Here is a 17,738-nt window from a genome sequence, read left to right on the forward strand (position 1 = left end):
CTCTGAGCACTATGCGACATAACTTCTGAGGTCATCAGTCACCTAGAACTTAGAAATAATTAAACATAACTAACCTAAGGACATCACACACATTCATGCCCGAGGCAGGATTCGAACCTGCGACCGTAGCGGTCGCTCGGCTCCAGAATGTAGCGCCTAGAACCGCATGGCCACTCCGGATGGCGAGAGGGGTGGAAGAGGTGCGTTAAATATATGTTTCAATCGCTTATTTGGGAAAACCGATAAGGATAAGTGTTAGTCTTAAATAAGAGTGAAACAATGTAATGCACGAAAGCTTTAATTGCATAATTCTGTAACTTGTTTAGCACTACATTTACACAGGTTGAAACACTTCTTTAAGTAAAAAAGAAAATTACCTGATTGTGTTGGGTTTCTGTCAGCAGTTTTTACTCAGCAGTGGAAGAAGCACTCTAGAAATATCAAGGCAGTTTCCATAACGTCCATTGGTAAAAGGAAAAGGGGATCTTTGTTCCCACCTTAAAAAAACAGAAGTCGTTAATTGTTGTTGAATTACATTAACAGCATACTCTTTAAGAATGTACTAGTGTGTAAGTAGTGTGAACAACCTGAAAATACCTTTTAGCACACCCTTAACGATATCAATGCACTTTCAAATAAAGTATACTACTCACTTAAAGACTACAATAAAAATATAAAAATCCAAATTCTTTTAATTGTTGTTGACTTTTACTCTCAACATACTCTTTAAGAGATATTAATGTGTAGGTAAGACACTGAACCTCGACATAGTGAATACAAGATTGATTGGGCAAAGTGACATCTACAAATAAGACTTACGATTTTGAGGTAAGTTTACCTGAAAAATTTGAGACATATATTAAATCTGGTGGAATAATACGTTAAAACAATAACAATTTTTTTCTAAAATTTAAAATATAAATTAACTGACTAGATTAAAATATTTTCAAAAGGTGGGCATAATGTACCCGTCCCATTTCCCTTCGAATCTGAGGTTTAACAAAACATTATTATCTACTAATAAGTAGTACATTGGTCCTTCCAATATTTTTGGGTACACAGGTATTCTTCTATCTCCACAAAAGACGTTATCACCGAATATTTAAATCTGATTGTGTAAGACACCTACTTGAAAAGATGTGTTAGTGGAGTAAGGCAGCCGGCCGGAGTGGCGGGGCGGTTCTAGGCGCTACAGTCTGGAACCGCACGACCGGTACGGTCGCAGGTTCGAAACCTGCCTCGGGCATGGATGTGTGTGATGTCCTTAGGTTAGTTAGGTTTAAGTAGTTCCAAGTTCTAGGGGACTGATGACCTCAGAAGTTAAGTCTGGCTCAGAGCCATTTGAACCATTTTTTTGAAGTAAGACCACGAGCCCCTGACTGCCAATCCACTCTTTGGAAACCGCGCACCAACAGCACTTTCCATTTCCGCAATATCTGCGGTTCACGTTTAAAGTGTTCACCCTGTATATTGATACCTTTACTTCAGAAACTTCATAGTTTCTGCTCTGGTACTACATTCGATATGTCAGACAATATTTTACTTTTATTCTAAAGATTTTAATTATATTTGATAATTTCATACTATTGGTCTTTACAATAACACGCCTTAAGACTATTATTTTACTCACCATCCCTAAATTTTTGCTTTCAGTAAATTCTAACGTTACTGAAGCGTACGCTCACACTTTTTCACTGATACTTCTGAAACGTTATCATATCTGAATAGAATACATGGCAATCCCCTCCCTAGTCGGCAAAGACTACCTACAGATGAAATTCTCTGAAATGTACACCTACAGATTGAGACTCACTGGCGCTTCAGCTTCAACATGGTGTTATGCATTAGAAAGGAAAGATGGAAAGCTGTCGACAACGAGATCATTAGGGGCGATTCATACGTTGGGAGGGGAAAACTTTTAACCTCCACCGATTTAGGGAATTCGCAAAGAACTTAAATCTGGATGTCCAGATTGAGATTGGTGCATCATTCCTCTTCAGTGGTTAATAACTGTTCTGTGGTACGCATTACAGCCTTCATTAGGGACTACGAATTTTCCAATAAAAGCAAAGATATAAGGAGCGATCAAAAAGATTCGGTTTGAAGGCGTTGCTGCAGCTGATGTGGTGCTACAGTCAGATACAGAAAGGAGGGCCTTGGAGATGTTTACGCGTGCTCTACAAAATTTTGCCGAGCAAGTGAAAAAATTTTCATTATTTGTCAGCGACAGGTGAAAGGTACTCGTCAGCAAAGGTATATGGAGCGATCAAAAGATTCGGTTTGAAAGCGTTGCTGCAGCTGATGTGCAAAGTAGAGCGACTCCGATTCGGGTGTATAAGCATCGACATGTAGATGAGGGATGAGTGTTTGATTCGTGCCTTTACGACGCGCATGCGGTAAACCCAGAAACGTGAATTATGGCAACCTTATTATCAAATGCGCCCATACACAATCAAAGCGTTGCCTTAGGACAAACACCGGCAGACATCCTTCGGAGTATGAAGAATGTGTATGGGGCAGCAAGTATGTCGAAAACCACCGTCTTGGAATGATGTGCCAAGTTCCGTGCACGTCGCTATATTGCAAATGTTGTAACGTAGCACTCAGCCAGCTCAAGAGGGAGACTCTCGGGCATCCACACTGTAGTCCCGAACTCTCCCCATGTGATTATCACGGTTTGGTCTCTTAAAAAATGGAGGAGCGATGTTGCATGGTGGACGATGATGTACGGTAGGCAGTTACTGACTTCTTCAAGCAGTAGGACACCGTTTTCACCAAGCGGGAATCTTCACCCTGGTGCAACGTTGAGTTGATTGCCGCAGTGTTCACGGCGATTTTGCCTGACTGGCAAATTGAGCCTGAACTATACGACCATTGAATGGAAATTTTTTCATCGTCCTTTATATATTTTGTTCAAGTGAACCATTAATTCGCCACAAACCTTCGGAACGAAAACGTAACAAATATATAAAGCTCGAAATTGAACTAATTACGCAGCGCCACAACATTGGAGTTGTGTGATATCACACAATGTTCTACCAGTTGCTTTTAACGTAACTGCTGAAGGGCCTTCTTAAATTTCAGAATCATCCTGTAAGCGAAATTCAAATTAAAATAATCATAATGTGATCTATTTATGACCCCATCTCTATATATAGGTTTCGCCTTTTATGCAAAAAGACTGTTTTTTCTCTTCATAGCCGAACATGTTTCGTCACCTGTGTGCCATCATCATTGGCTTTTGTTTATTGAAATTGTAAAAAGTAAGCATATTTTAGGATGTAGCTGATCTAACAAAGTGAGGCCTAAAGACAGTTTTTGTTCATTTTCGTTCTTATCGTGATTTTACGTTATATTGTGTTGCAGGACCATCAGTCTGGTGACCTGCGCTGATAACTTGTCATTTGCAATGAGAAGGACGTAAAAGTGATTTTTTTGAGTTAAAAAATCAAGGGGTGTGTTAGCTCACTGAAAGACTGAAAGAAGTTTGCAGATGACAAGCTATCAGTGCAGGAGACCATACATATGGTCCTGCAAAACCATATAGGCTACTGTAATATCACGGGAAGAATAAAAGACAAACAAAAAACGTCTTTAGGTCTTACTTTGTTAGATCAGCCGCAACCTAAAACACGTTCACTTTTTACAGCTTGGAACAAACAAAATCCACTGATGATGGCACAGAGGTGCCGAAACACGTTTGGGTAAAATGAGAAAAAAAAGTGGTTTTGCATAAAAGGCGGAACCTACACCCAGTAATTGTAACTGTAAACACGGAAAAATAGAACAGCTGCAAATCCAAAAGATAAATAGGCCTCAGTTTAATTGTTAAATAACAATTGACAACTGCGATCAGTCTTCCCTTCATATAAGCACACTATGTGATAAAAAAAAGGTAGACCCGTGGTCTAGGGGTAGCGTCTTTGATTCATAATCAAAACGTCTTCGGTCCCGGGTTCGATCCCCGCCACTGCCGAAATTTTGATAAATAATCAACATTGGCGGCCGAAGACTTCCGGCATAAGAAGTCAGCCTCATTCTGCCAACGGCCTTGTCAAAGAGGGCGGAGGAGCGGATAGAGGTTCAGGGCACTCTCTTGTCCTAGGGGTAGGAAATTGCCCCTAAAGGCGGAAGAATCAGCAATGATCAACGACATGAGGATGCAGAAGGCAATGGAAACCACTGCATTAAGGACACGTAACGTGTATCCACAGGACATGTGGCCTGTAATTGAAGAAGTGTCATGATGATCTCTCCATTGGCAAAAGATTCCGGAATAGTCCCCCATTCGGATCTCCGGGAGGAAACTGCCAAGGGGGAGGCTACCATGAGAAAAAGATTGAATAATCAACGAAAGGATAACGTTCTACCAGTCGGTGCGTGGAATGTCAGACGCTTGAACGTGGTAGGGAAACTAAATCTGAAAAGGGAAATGCAAAGGCTCAATCTAGATATAGTAGGGGTCAGTGAAGTGAAGTGGAAGGAAGACAAGGATTTCAGGTCAGATGAGTATCGGGTAATATCAACAGCAGCAGAAAATGGTATAACAGGTGTAGGATTCGTTATGAATAGGAAGGTAGGGCAGAGGGTGTATTACTGTGAACAGTTCAGTGACCGGGTTGTTCTAATCAGAATCGACAGCAGACCAACACCGACAACGATAGTTCAGGTATACATGCCGACGTCGCAAGCTGAAGACGAACAGATAGAGAAAGTGTATGAGGATATTGAAAGGGTAATGCAGTATGTAAAGGGGGACGAAAATGTAATAGTCATGGGCGACGGGAATGCAGTTGTAGGGGAAGGAGTAGAAGAAAAGGTTACAGGAGAATATGGGCTTGGGACGAGGAATCAAAGAGGAGAAAGACTAATTAAGTTCTGTAACAAGCTTCAGCTAGTAATAGCGAATACCCTGTTCAAGAATCACAAGAGGAGGAGGTATACTTGGAAAAGGCCGGGAGATACGGGAAGATTTCAATTAGATTACATCATGGTCAGACAGAGATTCCGATATCAGATACTGGATTGTAAGGCGTACCCAGGAGCAGATATAGACTCAGATCACAATATAGTAGTGATGAAGGGTAGGCTGAAGTTCAGGACATTAGTTAGGAAGAATCAATACGCAAAGAAGTGGGATACGGAAGTACTAAGGAATGACGAGATACGTTTGAAGTTCTCTAACGCTATAGATACAGCAATAAGGAATAGCGCAGTAGGCAGTTCACTTGAAGAGGAATGGACATCTCTAAAAAGGGCCATCACAGAAGTTGGGAAGGAAAACATAGGTACAAAGAAGGTAGCTGCGAAGAAACCATGGGTAACAGAAGAAATACTTCAGTTGATTGATGAAAGGAGGAAGTACAAACATGTTCCGGGAAAATCAGGAATACAGAAATACAAGTCGCTGAGGAATGAAATAAATAGGAAGTGCAGGGAAGCTAAGACGAAATGGCTGCAGGAAAAATGTGAAGACATCGAAAAAAATATGATTGTCGGAAGGACAGACTCAGCATACAGGAAAGTCAAAACAACCTTTGGTGACATTAAAAGCAACGGTGGTAACATTAAGAGTGCAACGGGAATTCCACTGTTAAATGCAGAGGAGAGAGAAGATAGGTGGAAAGATTACATTGAAAGCCTCTATGAGGGTGAAGATTTCTCTGATGTGATAGAAGAAGAAACAGGAGTCGATTTAGAAGAGATAGGGGACCCAGTATTAGAATCGGAATTTAAAAGAGCTTTGGAGGACTTACGGTCAAATAAGGCCGAAGGGATAGATAACATTCCATCAGAATTTCTAAAATAATTGGGGGAAGTGGCAAGAAAACGACTCTTCACGTTGGTGTGTAGAATATATGAGTCTGGCGATATACCATCTGACTTTCGGAAAAGCATCATTCAGACAATTCCGAAGACGGCAAGAGCTGACAAGTGCGAGAATTATCGCAAAATCAGCTTAACAGCTCATGCATCGAAGCTGCTTACAAGAATAATATACAGAAGAACGGAAAAGAAAATTGAGAGTGCGCTAGGTGACGATAAGTTTGGCTTTAGGAAAAGTACAGGGACGAGAGAGGCAATTCTGACGTTACGGCTAATAATGGAAGCAAGGCTAAAGAAAAATCAAGACACTTTCATAGGATTTGTCGACCTGGAAAAAGCGTTCGACAATATAAAATGGTGCAAGCTGTTCGAGATTCTGAAAAAAGTAGGGGTAAGCTATAGGGAGAGACGGGTCATATACAATATGTACAACGACCAAGAGGGAATAATAAGAGTGGACGATCAAGAACGAAGTGCTCGTATTAAGAAGGGTGTAAGGCAAGGCTGTAGCCTTTCGCCCCTACTCTTCAATCTGTACATCGAGGAAGCAATGATGGAAATAAAAGAAAGGTTCAGGAGTGGAATTAAAATACAAGGTGAAAGGATATCAATGATACGATTCGCTGATGATATTGATATCCTGAGTGAAAGTGAAGAAGAATTAAATGATCTGCTGAACGGAATGAACAGTCTAATGAGTACACAGTATGGTTTGAGAGTAAATCGGAGAAAGACGAAGTTAATGAGAAGTAGTAGAAATGAGAACAGCGAGAAACTTAACATCAGGATTGATGGTCACGAAGTCAATAAAGTTAAGGAATTCTGCTACCTAGGCAGTAAAATAACCAATGACGGACGGAGCAAGGAGGACATCAAAAGCAGACTCGCTATGGCGAAAAATGCATTTCTGGCCAAGAGAAGTCTACTAATATCATATACCGGCCTTAATTTGAGGAAGAAATTTCTGAGGATGTACGTCTGGAGTACAGCATTGTACGGTAGTGAAACATGGACTGTAGGAAAACCGGAACGGAAGAGAATCGAAGTATTTGATATGTGGTGCTATAGACGAATGTTGAATATTAGGTGGACTGATAAGGAGCCCGCATCTCGTGGTCGTGCGGTAGCGTTCTCGCTTCCCACGCCCGGGTTCCCGGGTTCGATTCCCGGCGGGGTCAGGGATTTTCTCTGCCTCGTGATGGCTGGGTGTTGTGTGCTGTCCTTAGGTTAGTTAGGTTTAAGTAGTTCTAAGTTCTAGGGGACTTATGACCACAGCAGTTGAGTCCCATAGTGCTCAGAGCCATTTGAACCATTTAAACTGATAAGGTAAGGAATGTGGAGGTTCTACGCAGAGTCGGAGAGGAAAGGAATATGTGGAAAACACTGATAAGGAAAAGGGACAGGATGATAGGACATCTGCTAAGACATGAGAGTGTGACTTCCATGGTACTAGAGGGAGCTGTAGAGGGCAAAAACTGTAGAGGAAGACAGTTTGGAATACGTCAAGCAAATAATTGAGGACGTAGGTTGCAAGTGCTACTCTGAGATGAAGAGGTTAGCACAGAAAAGGAATTTGTGGCGGGCCGCATCAAACCAGTCAGTAGACTGATGACCAAAAAAAAAAAGTGATAAAAAGTACCCGGACGCCTTACTGAAAATGACTTACAAGTTCGTGGCGCCCTCCATCGGTAATGCTGGAATTCAATATGGTGTTGGCCAACCCTTAGCCTTGATGACAGCTTCCACTCTCACAGGCACACGTTCGCTGGAAGGTTTCTTGGGGAATGACAGGCCATGCCGGTCGGTGAGGTCTATCACGAAGTCGGCGCTCGAAAACATCCCAAAGATATTCTATAGAATTTAGGTCAGGACTGTGTGCAGACCAGTCCATTACAGAGATGTTATTGTCGTGTAAGCACTCCACCACAGGCCATGTATTATAAACAGGCGCTCGATCGAGTTGAAAGATGCATCCCCGAATTGCTCTTCAACGGTGGGAAGCAAGAAGTTGCTTGAGGCCTGTGCTGTGAAAGTTCCACGCAAAACAAAAAGGGATGCAAGCCCCTTCCGTGAAAAACGCCACCGCCTCCGAATTTTTCTGTTGGCAATACACACGCTGGCAGATGCCGTTCACCTGGCATTCGCCATACCCACACTTTACCAACTGATCTTTACATTACGTACCGTGATTCGTCACTCCACAAAACGTTTTTCCACTGTTCAATCGTCCAATGTTTAAGCTCCTTACACTAAGTGAGGCGTCGTTTGGCATTTACCGGCGTGATGTGTGGCTTATGTACAGCCGCTCGATCATGAAATCCAAGTTTTCTCAACTCCTGCCTAACTGTTATAGTACTTGCAGTGGGTCCTGATGCAGTTGGGAATACCTGGTCTGCCTATTGCACATTTCGACCATCTTCAACTGTCGGCGCTCTCTGTCAGACAATAGACGAAGTCGGCCTGTACGCTTTTGTGCTGCACGTGCCCTTCACGTTTCACTTCACTATCATATCGGAAAAAGTGGTCCTAGGGATGTTTCGGAGCGTGGAAATCTCGCGTACAGACGTATGTCACAAGTAACACCCAATCACCTGACCACGTTCGAAGTCAGCTCTATCACGATATCCAGTGACTACTGAGGTCGCTGATATGGAGTACCTGCCAGTAGGTGACAGAATACTTTTGATCACATAGTGTATTTAGATACAGGTCACAAAACTCACCTACCAACATCAGTGCAAGTGGTGGCTCAATGCGTGCTGTATTCATCAGTGCATTATTTCGCATCATAGCAATGGAAGATCTCCTGGTATAGACGTTGATACAAATCGACAAAATATGTGTCTCTATTCTCAGTGCCTATTTTTACCACGTAGTTAGTGATACCATCCATCCTCTTTCTCTTCAGACTGCTACCCAAACGACACTATATGGCCATAAGGGCCTATTTTCAAATGTGTATGCAGAATAGCTGATATTTCGTCTGCTCCGCAAATACTCCCAGGGTGGAGTACGAATATACTAGTGACATAAACTATCGACAAAGCGTGTTATGCCATTTCTACTCGGTTTGCTTGTACCTGTGTTTTGCTCCTCTGCATTCCAATCAAACGGCGGCAAAACGTATGTTTTGTCTGTAAAACGATGTTGTTTTCTATCTTTGCTTACCCTTTGTACCAAATGTCTGGTATCATGCCATATTTTAAATAGTTTACTATTTCTTCAGATCCTCTTCCTCTGCTTGGAGTGCATAGCTTTTTAAGTACCGGTACCATCCATACTGTAAGCAACTTCTTTTCCTGTTAAGTTCCACTTTCCTAGCACAAAACCAGATAACAGAAGACTAGCTTTTGCCTTATCTAGAATCGCCTAATTGTGTGGAGTAATGTGGGTCGAGTTTTTTCCATTCAGGCGTTACAAATGCGAAATACACCCAGTGTCTAAGTTCAAATGGTTGAAATGGCTCTGAGCACTATGGGACTTAACTTCTGAGGTCATCAGTCCCCTGGAACTTAGAACTACTTAAACCTAACTAACCTAAGGACATCACACACATCCACGCCCGAGGCAGGATTCGAACCTGCGACTGTAGCAGTAGCGCGGCTCCAGACTGTAGCGCCGAGATCCGCGCGGCCACTCCGGCCGGCAGTGTCTAAGTCAGATACAAATTCCTGTTGAATCGTAGATACTTCAGTGAATTACAATTTGATACCGACGTCTCTATTCGGCGCTACTAATGTTTCAAAAATGTATAAAACGAATATTTGAAAAGTGAATTTCAGGTACATATTTCATATAAGTGCTTCTATGTTCCTTTCGTACTCGGACAGTATGTCCGGCGACACAGAAAGAGGGAGAGGGAGAGAGACTCGTTACTTTTAATTGTGATGATCGATCAGTTTCTGTTATGTAGAGTCAGACGATGAGACCACTTTCATTTTCCATCCAATGTCGTGCTACATTGATTACATTATGTAAGTCAGTCTTGACTAAATGTACCAAACGCTACATAATGAACTACCATGTTCAGCACTATTCTATGACTTGAAACTCATTAACAAGCCGTTTACTTGATGCGATGGCATTTATGTATATACAATGTCAATGCAGTGTCAGTGGCTGTAAAAAGGATGAGCGGCCCCGAGTAGCTCTCAGACGTTCGCCTAATTTAATCGTCCTAGGATCGAAACAATAGTAATCAGCAGGACTAGACAAACTAGATGGCGAGAGAAATGCCAGAGAGCATGGAACTGCCTCTGTCCTGGGCGGATAGCGGGCAGTCAGTCCTCAAGCTCAACATCCGCCATCTTTGGTTGTGTGGTGTGTGGCCACTACCTGGTTCCTGGATATTTGAGGTGTACGGAGCTTTGGGGCTCGTGCTTGGCGTCTGGAACGCTATAGAGAGTACACTGGCCCTCTACTTCTGTTGGGGAGACATGGATGAGTCGACGATGGTATTTATCAGCACCTTCAGCATCGGCTGCGGCACTGTCAAGATGGCCTTCTTCATGTGCAATCGGAGACAGTACTACGCGCTGGCTCGAAGCGTGGAGATGCTGGTGTCTCTGCAAAGTGAATTCTGTTCGGCAGACCCTGCCTTGGCTGACATTAGGCAGGGCTCGCAAAGGCGTACCTCCCGTCTCACCATAGGACTGCTGCTCTTAATGTTGTCGCAGTATCCTGTGTGGTTCCCGATGCCTTTAATTGCGCGTCCAGACGAACGGCGCCTGCCATTCGCTCAGCACGGCTGGGACAACAACACAAACTTCTACGAGCTATCGTACGTCGTACAGTGCGTGATAGGGGCGTGGACCACCCAGATCAGCAACAGTGTGGACTTACTGTTCGTTAGCATCATGATCCTCACAGCTGCGCAGCTGCAGATTCTCACAATCCGCATAGCCAGTCTCAAACGTGAGGATATTGAAGTAAAGCTAGAGAAAGGAATCAGTTGCGTGGCAGATCAGACGGACAATAGTTGCAGTGATAAAATGTATGGAAAATTGTGTCAGTGCATTGAGAGTCACCAGAAAATACTGAGGTACGTTAAATAATTTGAGTAATATCTTTCACACAAAACTCGATAAGCACAATGATGTTGGTCTAAACCATACACGACAATGCTTGATTCCTTGAGAAACAGTATAGTCTATTTTTATTTTTATTGTCTTAAGATTTTTGACTCATCAATCTTCAGCCTGGTTTGATGCAGCCCTCCATGCACTGCTCTGATGTGCCAACCTCTTCATCTCAAAGCAGCACTTCCTACCTACGTCTTCAATTATTTGCCGTACCTGTATGTATTCCTATCTCTGTTTTCCTCTACAGTTTTCACCCACTATAGTTCAGTCTAGTAACATGCAGATTATTCCGTGATATGTTAAAAGATGTCCTACCACCTGTCCCTTTTGCTTGCCAGTGTTTTCCAAATATTCCTTTCCTCTGGGATTTTGTGCAGAACCTCCTCATTCCTTACCTTATCAGTCCTCCTAATTTTCAACGTTCTTCTGTAGCACCACATCAAATGCTTCGATTCTCATCTTTTCCGGTTTTCCCACTGACAATGATTCACTACCATACGACGCTGTGACCCAAATGTACATTATCAGAAATTTTTTCGCCAAATTATGGTTCACATTTCATACTAGAAGACTTCTCCGGCCCAGGAATGCCCTTTTTGCCAGTACTAGTATGGGTTTGATGTCCTCATTGCTCAGTTCGTCATGGACTATTTGCAGCCCGGGTAGCAGAATTCCTTAAATTCATTTACTTCATGATAACCAATCCTGATGTTAAGATGTTAAGCTTATCGCTGTTGTCATTTCTCTTACCTCTTACCTTTTTCTTTCTTCAGTTTACTCTCAATGTGTATTCTGCATTCATTGAACTGTTCATTCCATGCAGCAAATCCAGTAATTCTTCATCACTTTCGCTGAGGATAACAACGTCACCAGCAAATTTTATCATTGATATTCTTTCACCTTGCATTTTATTTCCACTCTTGAACCTTTCTTTATTTCCGTTATTTCTTCTTCGATGTATAGATTGAACAACAGGAGTGAAAGATTACATCCCTGTCTTACACACTTTTTATATGAGCACTTTGTTCTCGGTATTCCACTGGTATTGTTCTCTCTTGGCTCTTGTAGATATTGTGTGTTGCCTGTATTTCCCTAAAGATTACCTCTATTTTTCTCAGAATTTCCAACAACTTACACCATTCGACACTAACGAATGCTTTTGCCAGGTCTACAAGTCCTATGAACGTGTCTCAACTTTTATTTTTAGTCTTGCTTCCATTATCAACCGCAACATGAAAACTGCGTCTTCGGTTCCTTTACAATTTCTAAACCCAAAGTGATTGTATTACAACAAAATTTGGTATCTGCCGACTTCTAACGACCAAACCTGATGAAGTATTATCGGAAGAGCGTTATCGTGAAATCCAGTGAGCTCTTGTCACGAGCGGAAGGTAACACACAATGACGGTGACTGTAGAGAAATGCACTTCAACCTCCGATAAATGCACTTGGGTTTATGACTCAGCTGCAGGTGAGGCAAATGATGACAAGGTATTTGGATACTGGGAAACAGATGTATATCTACAAATAACGCGCTTACGAAACTCTTGCACGGTATCTCGTTAACAATCAACGTAATAGTGTGGTAGTCTTTACGGAAGTAAGGCATAATGCAACTTACTGTTGAGCACAATGTCATCAGAGATGGGTATAAAAGTGTGAATTACGGAACCAAGGGGAAGCAAATTCACTGCAACATTTTCAAAGACACAACTCTGATATTAGCCTTAATTTGATTAGGGAAATCTAAATTAGCATTGCCAGACGTGGATACATTCCTTCGTTTCCTGCGAAATTCCAGTTAAGCACCATAATCTTTTAATAAATTTTCCGTGCAGAAAGTACCCACTATATGGGGCGTTCAAAAAGTTTCCGTTCGAAGGCCGTTCAGTCGAGAATCGATTTTCCAACCAGGCAGAATCACCGCGAGCATTGAGGCAGGGATCCCACCAACACAACCGGATGGAGATAACCGCCTGGTAAAACATCGTTTACTGCTGCATGAAATAGTCCGTAGCTGCGTGCTGTGTATCCTCGTCCGACAGGAATCTTAGACCCTTCAAGGTCTTTTTCAAGGGACTAAAAATGTGATAATCGTATAGGGAGGGATCAGGATTACAGAATGGATGTTCGAGTGTCTCCAACTTGAATTGTAGCAATTTACGCAGTACGACATTTGCGATATCGAGATGTGCGTCATCATAAAGCAGCAGCATCGGTTGGCGCATCTTTCCTCAGAAGTGGTCTTCGTCGGTCAAGCTGCTCCATACACATTCTCGTTCTCCGATAGCCGTCTACCGATATTTGTCCTTCCGCAGTCCAGAAAAGAATAACAGCACGTTGGTCCTGTTTGGTCGCATTTCGTAATAACGTCGTCAGCATGCACGTCTTCTTTCGCTATTTAAAGTCACTATTTCTACTGAGTCTTGTCTTTTTGCCCATTCGATACTGTGATACTTTCATTGTTTCATTTCTCGAAGCTACCAATTCAGCTGTTGTAGTACTCCTTTCCCCTGTTTCAGTCAATCGTTTTCTAACGCTCTCTTGTAATTTACCTTTAACTTCCTTCCCCTGTATGTTTTCTTCGGTTTTAACCTGCAGTCCGTAACCAATAAATTGCAGTCCACAGCTACCCGTCGAAATACTTTGCAGTTTAATATCAGCGTCGCACTACTTTGCGGTGCGTAATCTGCCCAAAGCCTTCCGTTGTCTCCAGGTCTCTTCCACCTCTACAACTTTCTTTCTTCGCCATGCTGTATGAAAACTACTAGCCGGCTTCCCCTTTCATTTATTTCTCCCAATCTATGTTCTCCTTATAGTTTTCCTTCCTTTCCTACTATCGAAATTCAGTCCCCCACAACTGGTACACTTTTTCTCGCTTAGCGATCTGAGAAATCTCGTACATTTTTTCGAACTTGTCATCATTTACAGAGCTAGTGCGTATATAAACTTGTGCTACTGTTCCAGGTTTTGACTTTGCACCTATTTTGGCTATGATAATGTGTTCACAGAATTATTTTTAGTTGTTAATAGTGGAACAGTATCAGTTGCAGTGGAGTCTGAATTATTGCCTGATCTCTTCAATGGTCAAGGGTCAATGTCATCTCTCCTCCTCCCCTTTCTCCTATTAAGGCCATTGGGTGGCTGGAAAGTGACAGAAAATCCACGAATGACAGTTTCTATTGGCTGTGGGAATGAGCATAGTCCATAGGGCTGCCAAATTTATCCTCCAATCCAGGTTAAAGGTTCCACAGTTCTCCTGCTTCCCTCCTCCTTTCTCATCCTCTCCCTACTCTCTTTGGGTTAATTGAGTGTTTCGTCACTTGTATTCTGTACCTCATCTTATCAGCACTTCTACCCTGCACAAACACATGATATGTGGCTTAAATTTATATACTTTTTATTCAGTAGAACAGCTTTTTACATTTACGTGCCAATGTGATTGATTTTTAGGTTTGAAGGTATGGTTTGTAAGTTATAACAAGGAAAAAGGGTGAAATTTTGTCTCTGTCTTTTCACAATATTTTCTTCGGTAGCAATATTTTCGTACAAAATAGTCTTGGATACAATGTAAGAGGTACAGTGTATATATATGAAGTTTTTGAATATCTTTTACTATAAGAATTTCGTAGCAATATGTCCTGAGACACTTGAATAATAATGACTAGAAGCTTACGTATATACGCAGATTCGCTTTTTGCGTCCTTGTTTTTCAGGAGACACTTTTTTAACACAGTTATCATTCTTTAAGGAACTGTTGTCATGTTACAACATCCTTCTTTGATACCATTTGATAATAAAGGTTTTTTCCCACGGAGAATGAGATGTAATAGTAATACTGGCAGAGATGACTAACAGAAGATGAAGAAACCATACTAAACGCACAAACACACACACACACACACACACACACACACACACACACACACACGGACGGACGCGAGCGAGCGCGCGCGTGTGCCGGCGCGCGTTGTATATGCACACCCATAAAGTGTGCAATCAACTCAGATGTGCACATAGTACACATATTCGATGTATATACAAATAGTGTGCGGGCAACTCAGTCACACATTTATTTACAATATGTCAAACAGTCCACACCATTTCCTCTTCACTCACATACATATAATTTTTACAAATAAGTACATCCACTCTCTCACTGTCTCCTACGTGAATAGTGCGAGTACATGAGGTACCCGATTCCATCCTCACAAATGAATCGTTTGTTGTCGTGGCATGAGAGAACGATCTTCATTTGCGGTACAGTGTGTGACCATATGGTCCTGTGATCAAATACCAGTTTGGTTCACCATTGTGAAGACTGAGGTGGAGTACACCCAATTACACAGAGCAGGCACTTTTATTCATCAGTTCTTAGAGCCATTGAGGCCTCACGATGCAGACCCATTGCCTGCCTTAGGGAGGGATCTATCTATATGGTACACACTGATTTCAGACTCAAAGCCCACAAATTCCACAATACGTGTGCCTGTCACATCTTTCATTAGGCTGGTAATTCTAATGGCATAATGCTTGCAAACAGTAAGATTATATTATAATATATAGTAATATTCTGCCATAACGATTACCGGCCATATACCCAGACATATCAAATCTGTTATCGTGGCACCTTATTACTTCTAATGGATTACAACCATTCAGCCAATAAATGAGCGTCCCTGTACCTATGTAAGATGACTACGGGTCGACAAAATGAGTTTTCACATTTAGTACTAAAAGCGGCACATTGGGAGTGTCGGTAGGTCAAATACACATATAGCAACATGAACAGATTTTGTAAATCATGTCATTATCTCAGTCATCTCCAAAATTTGGACTGGTGATATAATCCCTTGCGCCATTATTCCTCTTCCAGCAATAAAATATTTGATTTTCACAGTGGTTAATTAGATTAGCCATTGTCTGCCAAAAAATTGCTGTGTTCTTGAGATAAGAAACGTCCTTTTAAAGTTACACATCTTGTGAGCCATCGTGTCCGTGTTAACATCATTATAGTCCTTCAACCAGTGTGTCTGTTTGACGGATATAGCGTGGGTGACTGTAATTAGATTCACACCCAAATTGATGCACTGCTGGACGTTTCTCTGTTTATCCCCCTGCGTTTTAATCATCTCGGGTACAGAACTAGTCGCTCCGGACCCAGCGACAAACCCCGGTGTGCATCATATGAGCTTTTGTGGTATGATGGTTCCGCCTCAACGACGTATCCTACACCACAGTCCACTGCCACATTCTTGATTTCACCTAATTCGACGAATTATTCATCAGACAACCATCGAAACCTTTCAACAGGCAATGAAAATTGAAAAATTGTGGTAAGTACTATGGGACCAAACTGCTGAGGTCATCGGTCCCTCAGCTTACACACTTCTTAATATAATTTAAACTAACTTACGCTAAGTACAACACTCACATCCATGCTCGAGGGAGGACTCGAACCTCCGACATGGAGAGCCCGGCGAACTGTGACAAGGCGCCCAAGACCTGGCGGCTTCCCCGCCCGGCTAACTGCGAATGACTGTTGCATGATGCATAAGTTGTTTCCATCCGTGTGCAGGATGTAATTCGAATTGTTCGATGTGTTGAGTTCCTTAGTCGTTCGCGCGTTCTCATGTTTGCGTGTGCATGTAAACATTGCCGAAGTTGTCATCAAGTTCCGCGTTCGAAAAAGAGCAGCATGTTGACATTGGTCAACAGGTCGATATTGACATGTGTCTTTTTCGCCATGGTGTCCCACGAAAGCTCTGGCGCAGTGTAATATGAGGATGGGTCCAACATGTATGTGGTCATGCATCCATCCTGGAATTTCTCCAAAATATTTGAAAATAATAGCATGTCCATGTAAGTCTTGCTTACTACCCTAAATTAGTGATAGTGAATTATTCTCAAACATTCACTGCGTGCCTATATTCTGCATCTATTATGCCATTGCCTGTCAATGCCGATATGTTGGGCAGTGTGATTTCGTAACGTCTCTCCATCGAAAATTTCTGAAATGGTGTGCCCGTGAACCACAGTGAATCCAGGAAGCGGAATGTAATGTTGTTGGTGATTCAGTTGAATGAGATGTGTGTTTTTCAATGGTTTCAATCAGGGCTTTGACTTAGTCATTTTTCAAGATGAAATCAGCCAAGTGCCCAACTATGAAATGAGCATCATACCCATTCAAATTTTGGAAGAAAACGGATATGGGTAGCGGTAGTTGGCTTCTCAAGTTGCATGCATTATGTGCTACACCGAAGAACGTCCTCGTCAGATGACAGTCGTGTCTACGAGCAGTCTCAGTTTCTCCATCTAACTGCCGACCAAAAATATGACAGTCCACTGCTTTCTTGTGAATGCTTGCTGGTATGGAATTAAAACGGAGAAAACATGTTTTTAGCGTATTCTCCATGATAACTACGTTCCAGTGTCGAGTGCTGAAATGACGGTCAACCGTACCAACTCAAAGAAGGACGCAGCCGTCATTTTACTGTGGTCTTGCCATGAGAATCTTGGCGTGAAAAATTTTCCCCTGGCGTCACTCACTTGAGACGAAGGATGTTTGTTTCTCCTGAAGGTCCAAGCTTCACAGTTGACAAAAAATGACGGTCTGCCAGGGACAAAGGGAAGTAATTAACCTGGTGACGAACCAAACGTGTCTTTAACATGTTTGCTAAAGAGTGCTCAGTCTTGTAGAGGATATTTACAGGATGCAAGTCACTTACAGAATTACTAATTTTTCCCCTCTGATGTCACCACTGGAGCTGGCATCATCCTATGTTTAAGTTCGGCAGGAAATTGAAAATGACCAACATATATATCATAGAG

General features: G+C 42.2%; 1 protein-coding gene across 1 annotated transcript in view; it reads left to right on the forward strand.

The window, feature by feature from the left end:
* The first annotated feature begins 10,046 nt into the window (after window positions 1-10,046).
* Window positions 10,047-17,738, forward strand: part of LOC126204104 (odorant receptor Or2-like) — a 71,563-nt gene continuing 63,871 nt past the window's right edge. Inside the window, exon 1 of the mRNA XM_049938521.1 lies at window positions 10,047-10,867. Within this exon, the coding sequence (XP_049794478.1) occupies window positions 10,047-10,867 (821 nt within the window). The remainder of the gene's footprint in view (window positions 10,868-17,738) is intronic.

Source organism: Schistocerca nitens, chromosome 9, assembly GCF_023898315.1.
Source record: "Schistocerca nitens isolate TAMUIC-IGC-003100 chromosome 9, iqSchNite1.1, whole genome shotgun sequence".
NCBI lineage: Eukaryota > Metazoa > Arthropoda > Insecta > Orthoptera > Acrididae > Schistocerca > Schistocerca nitens.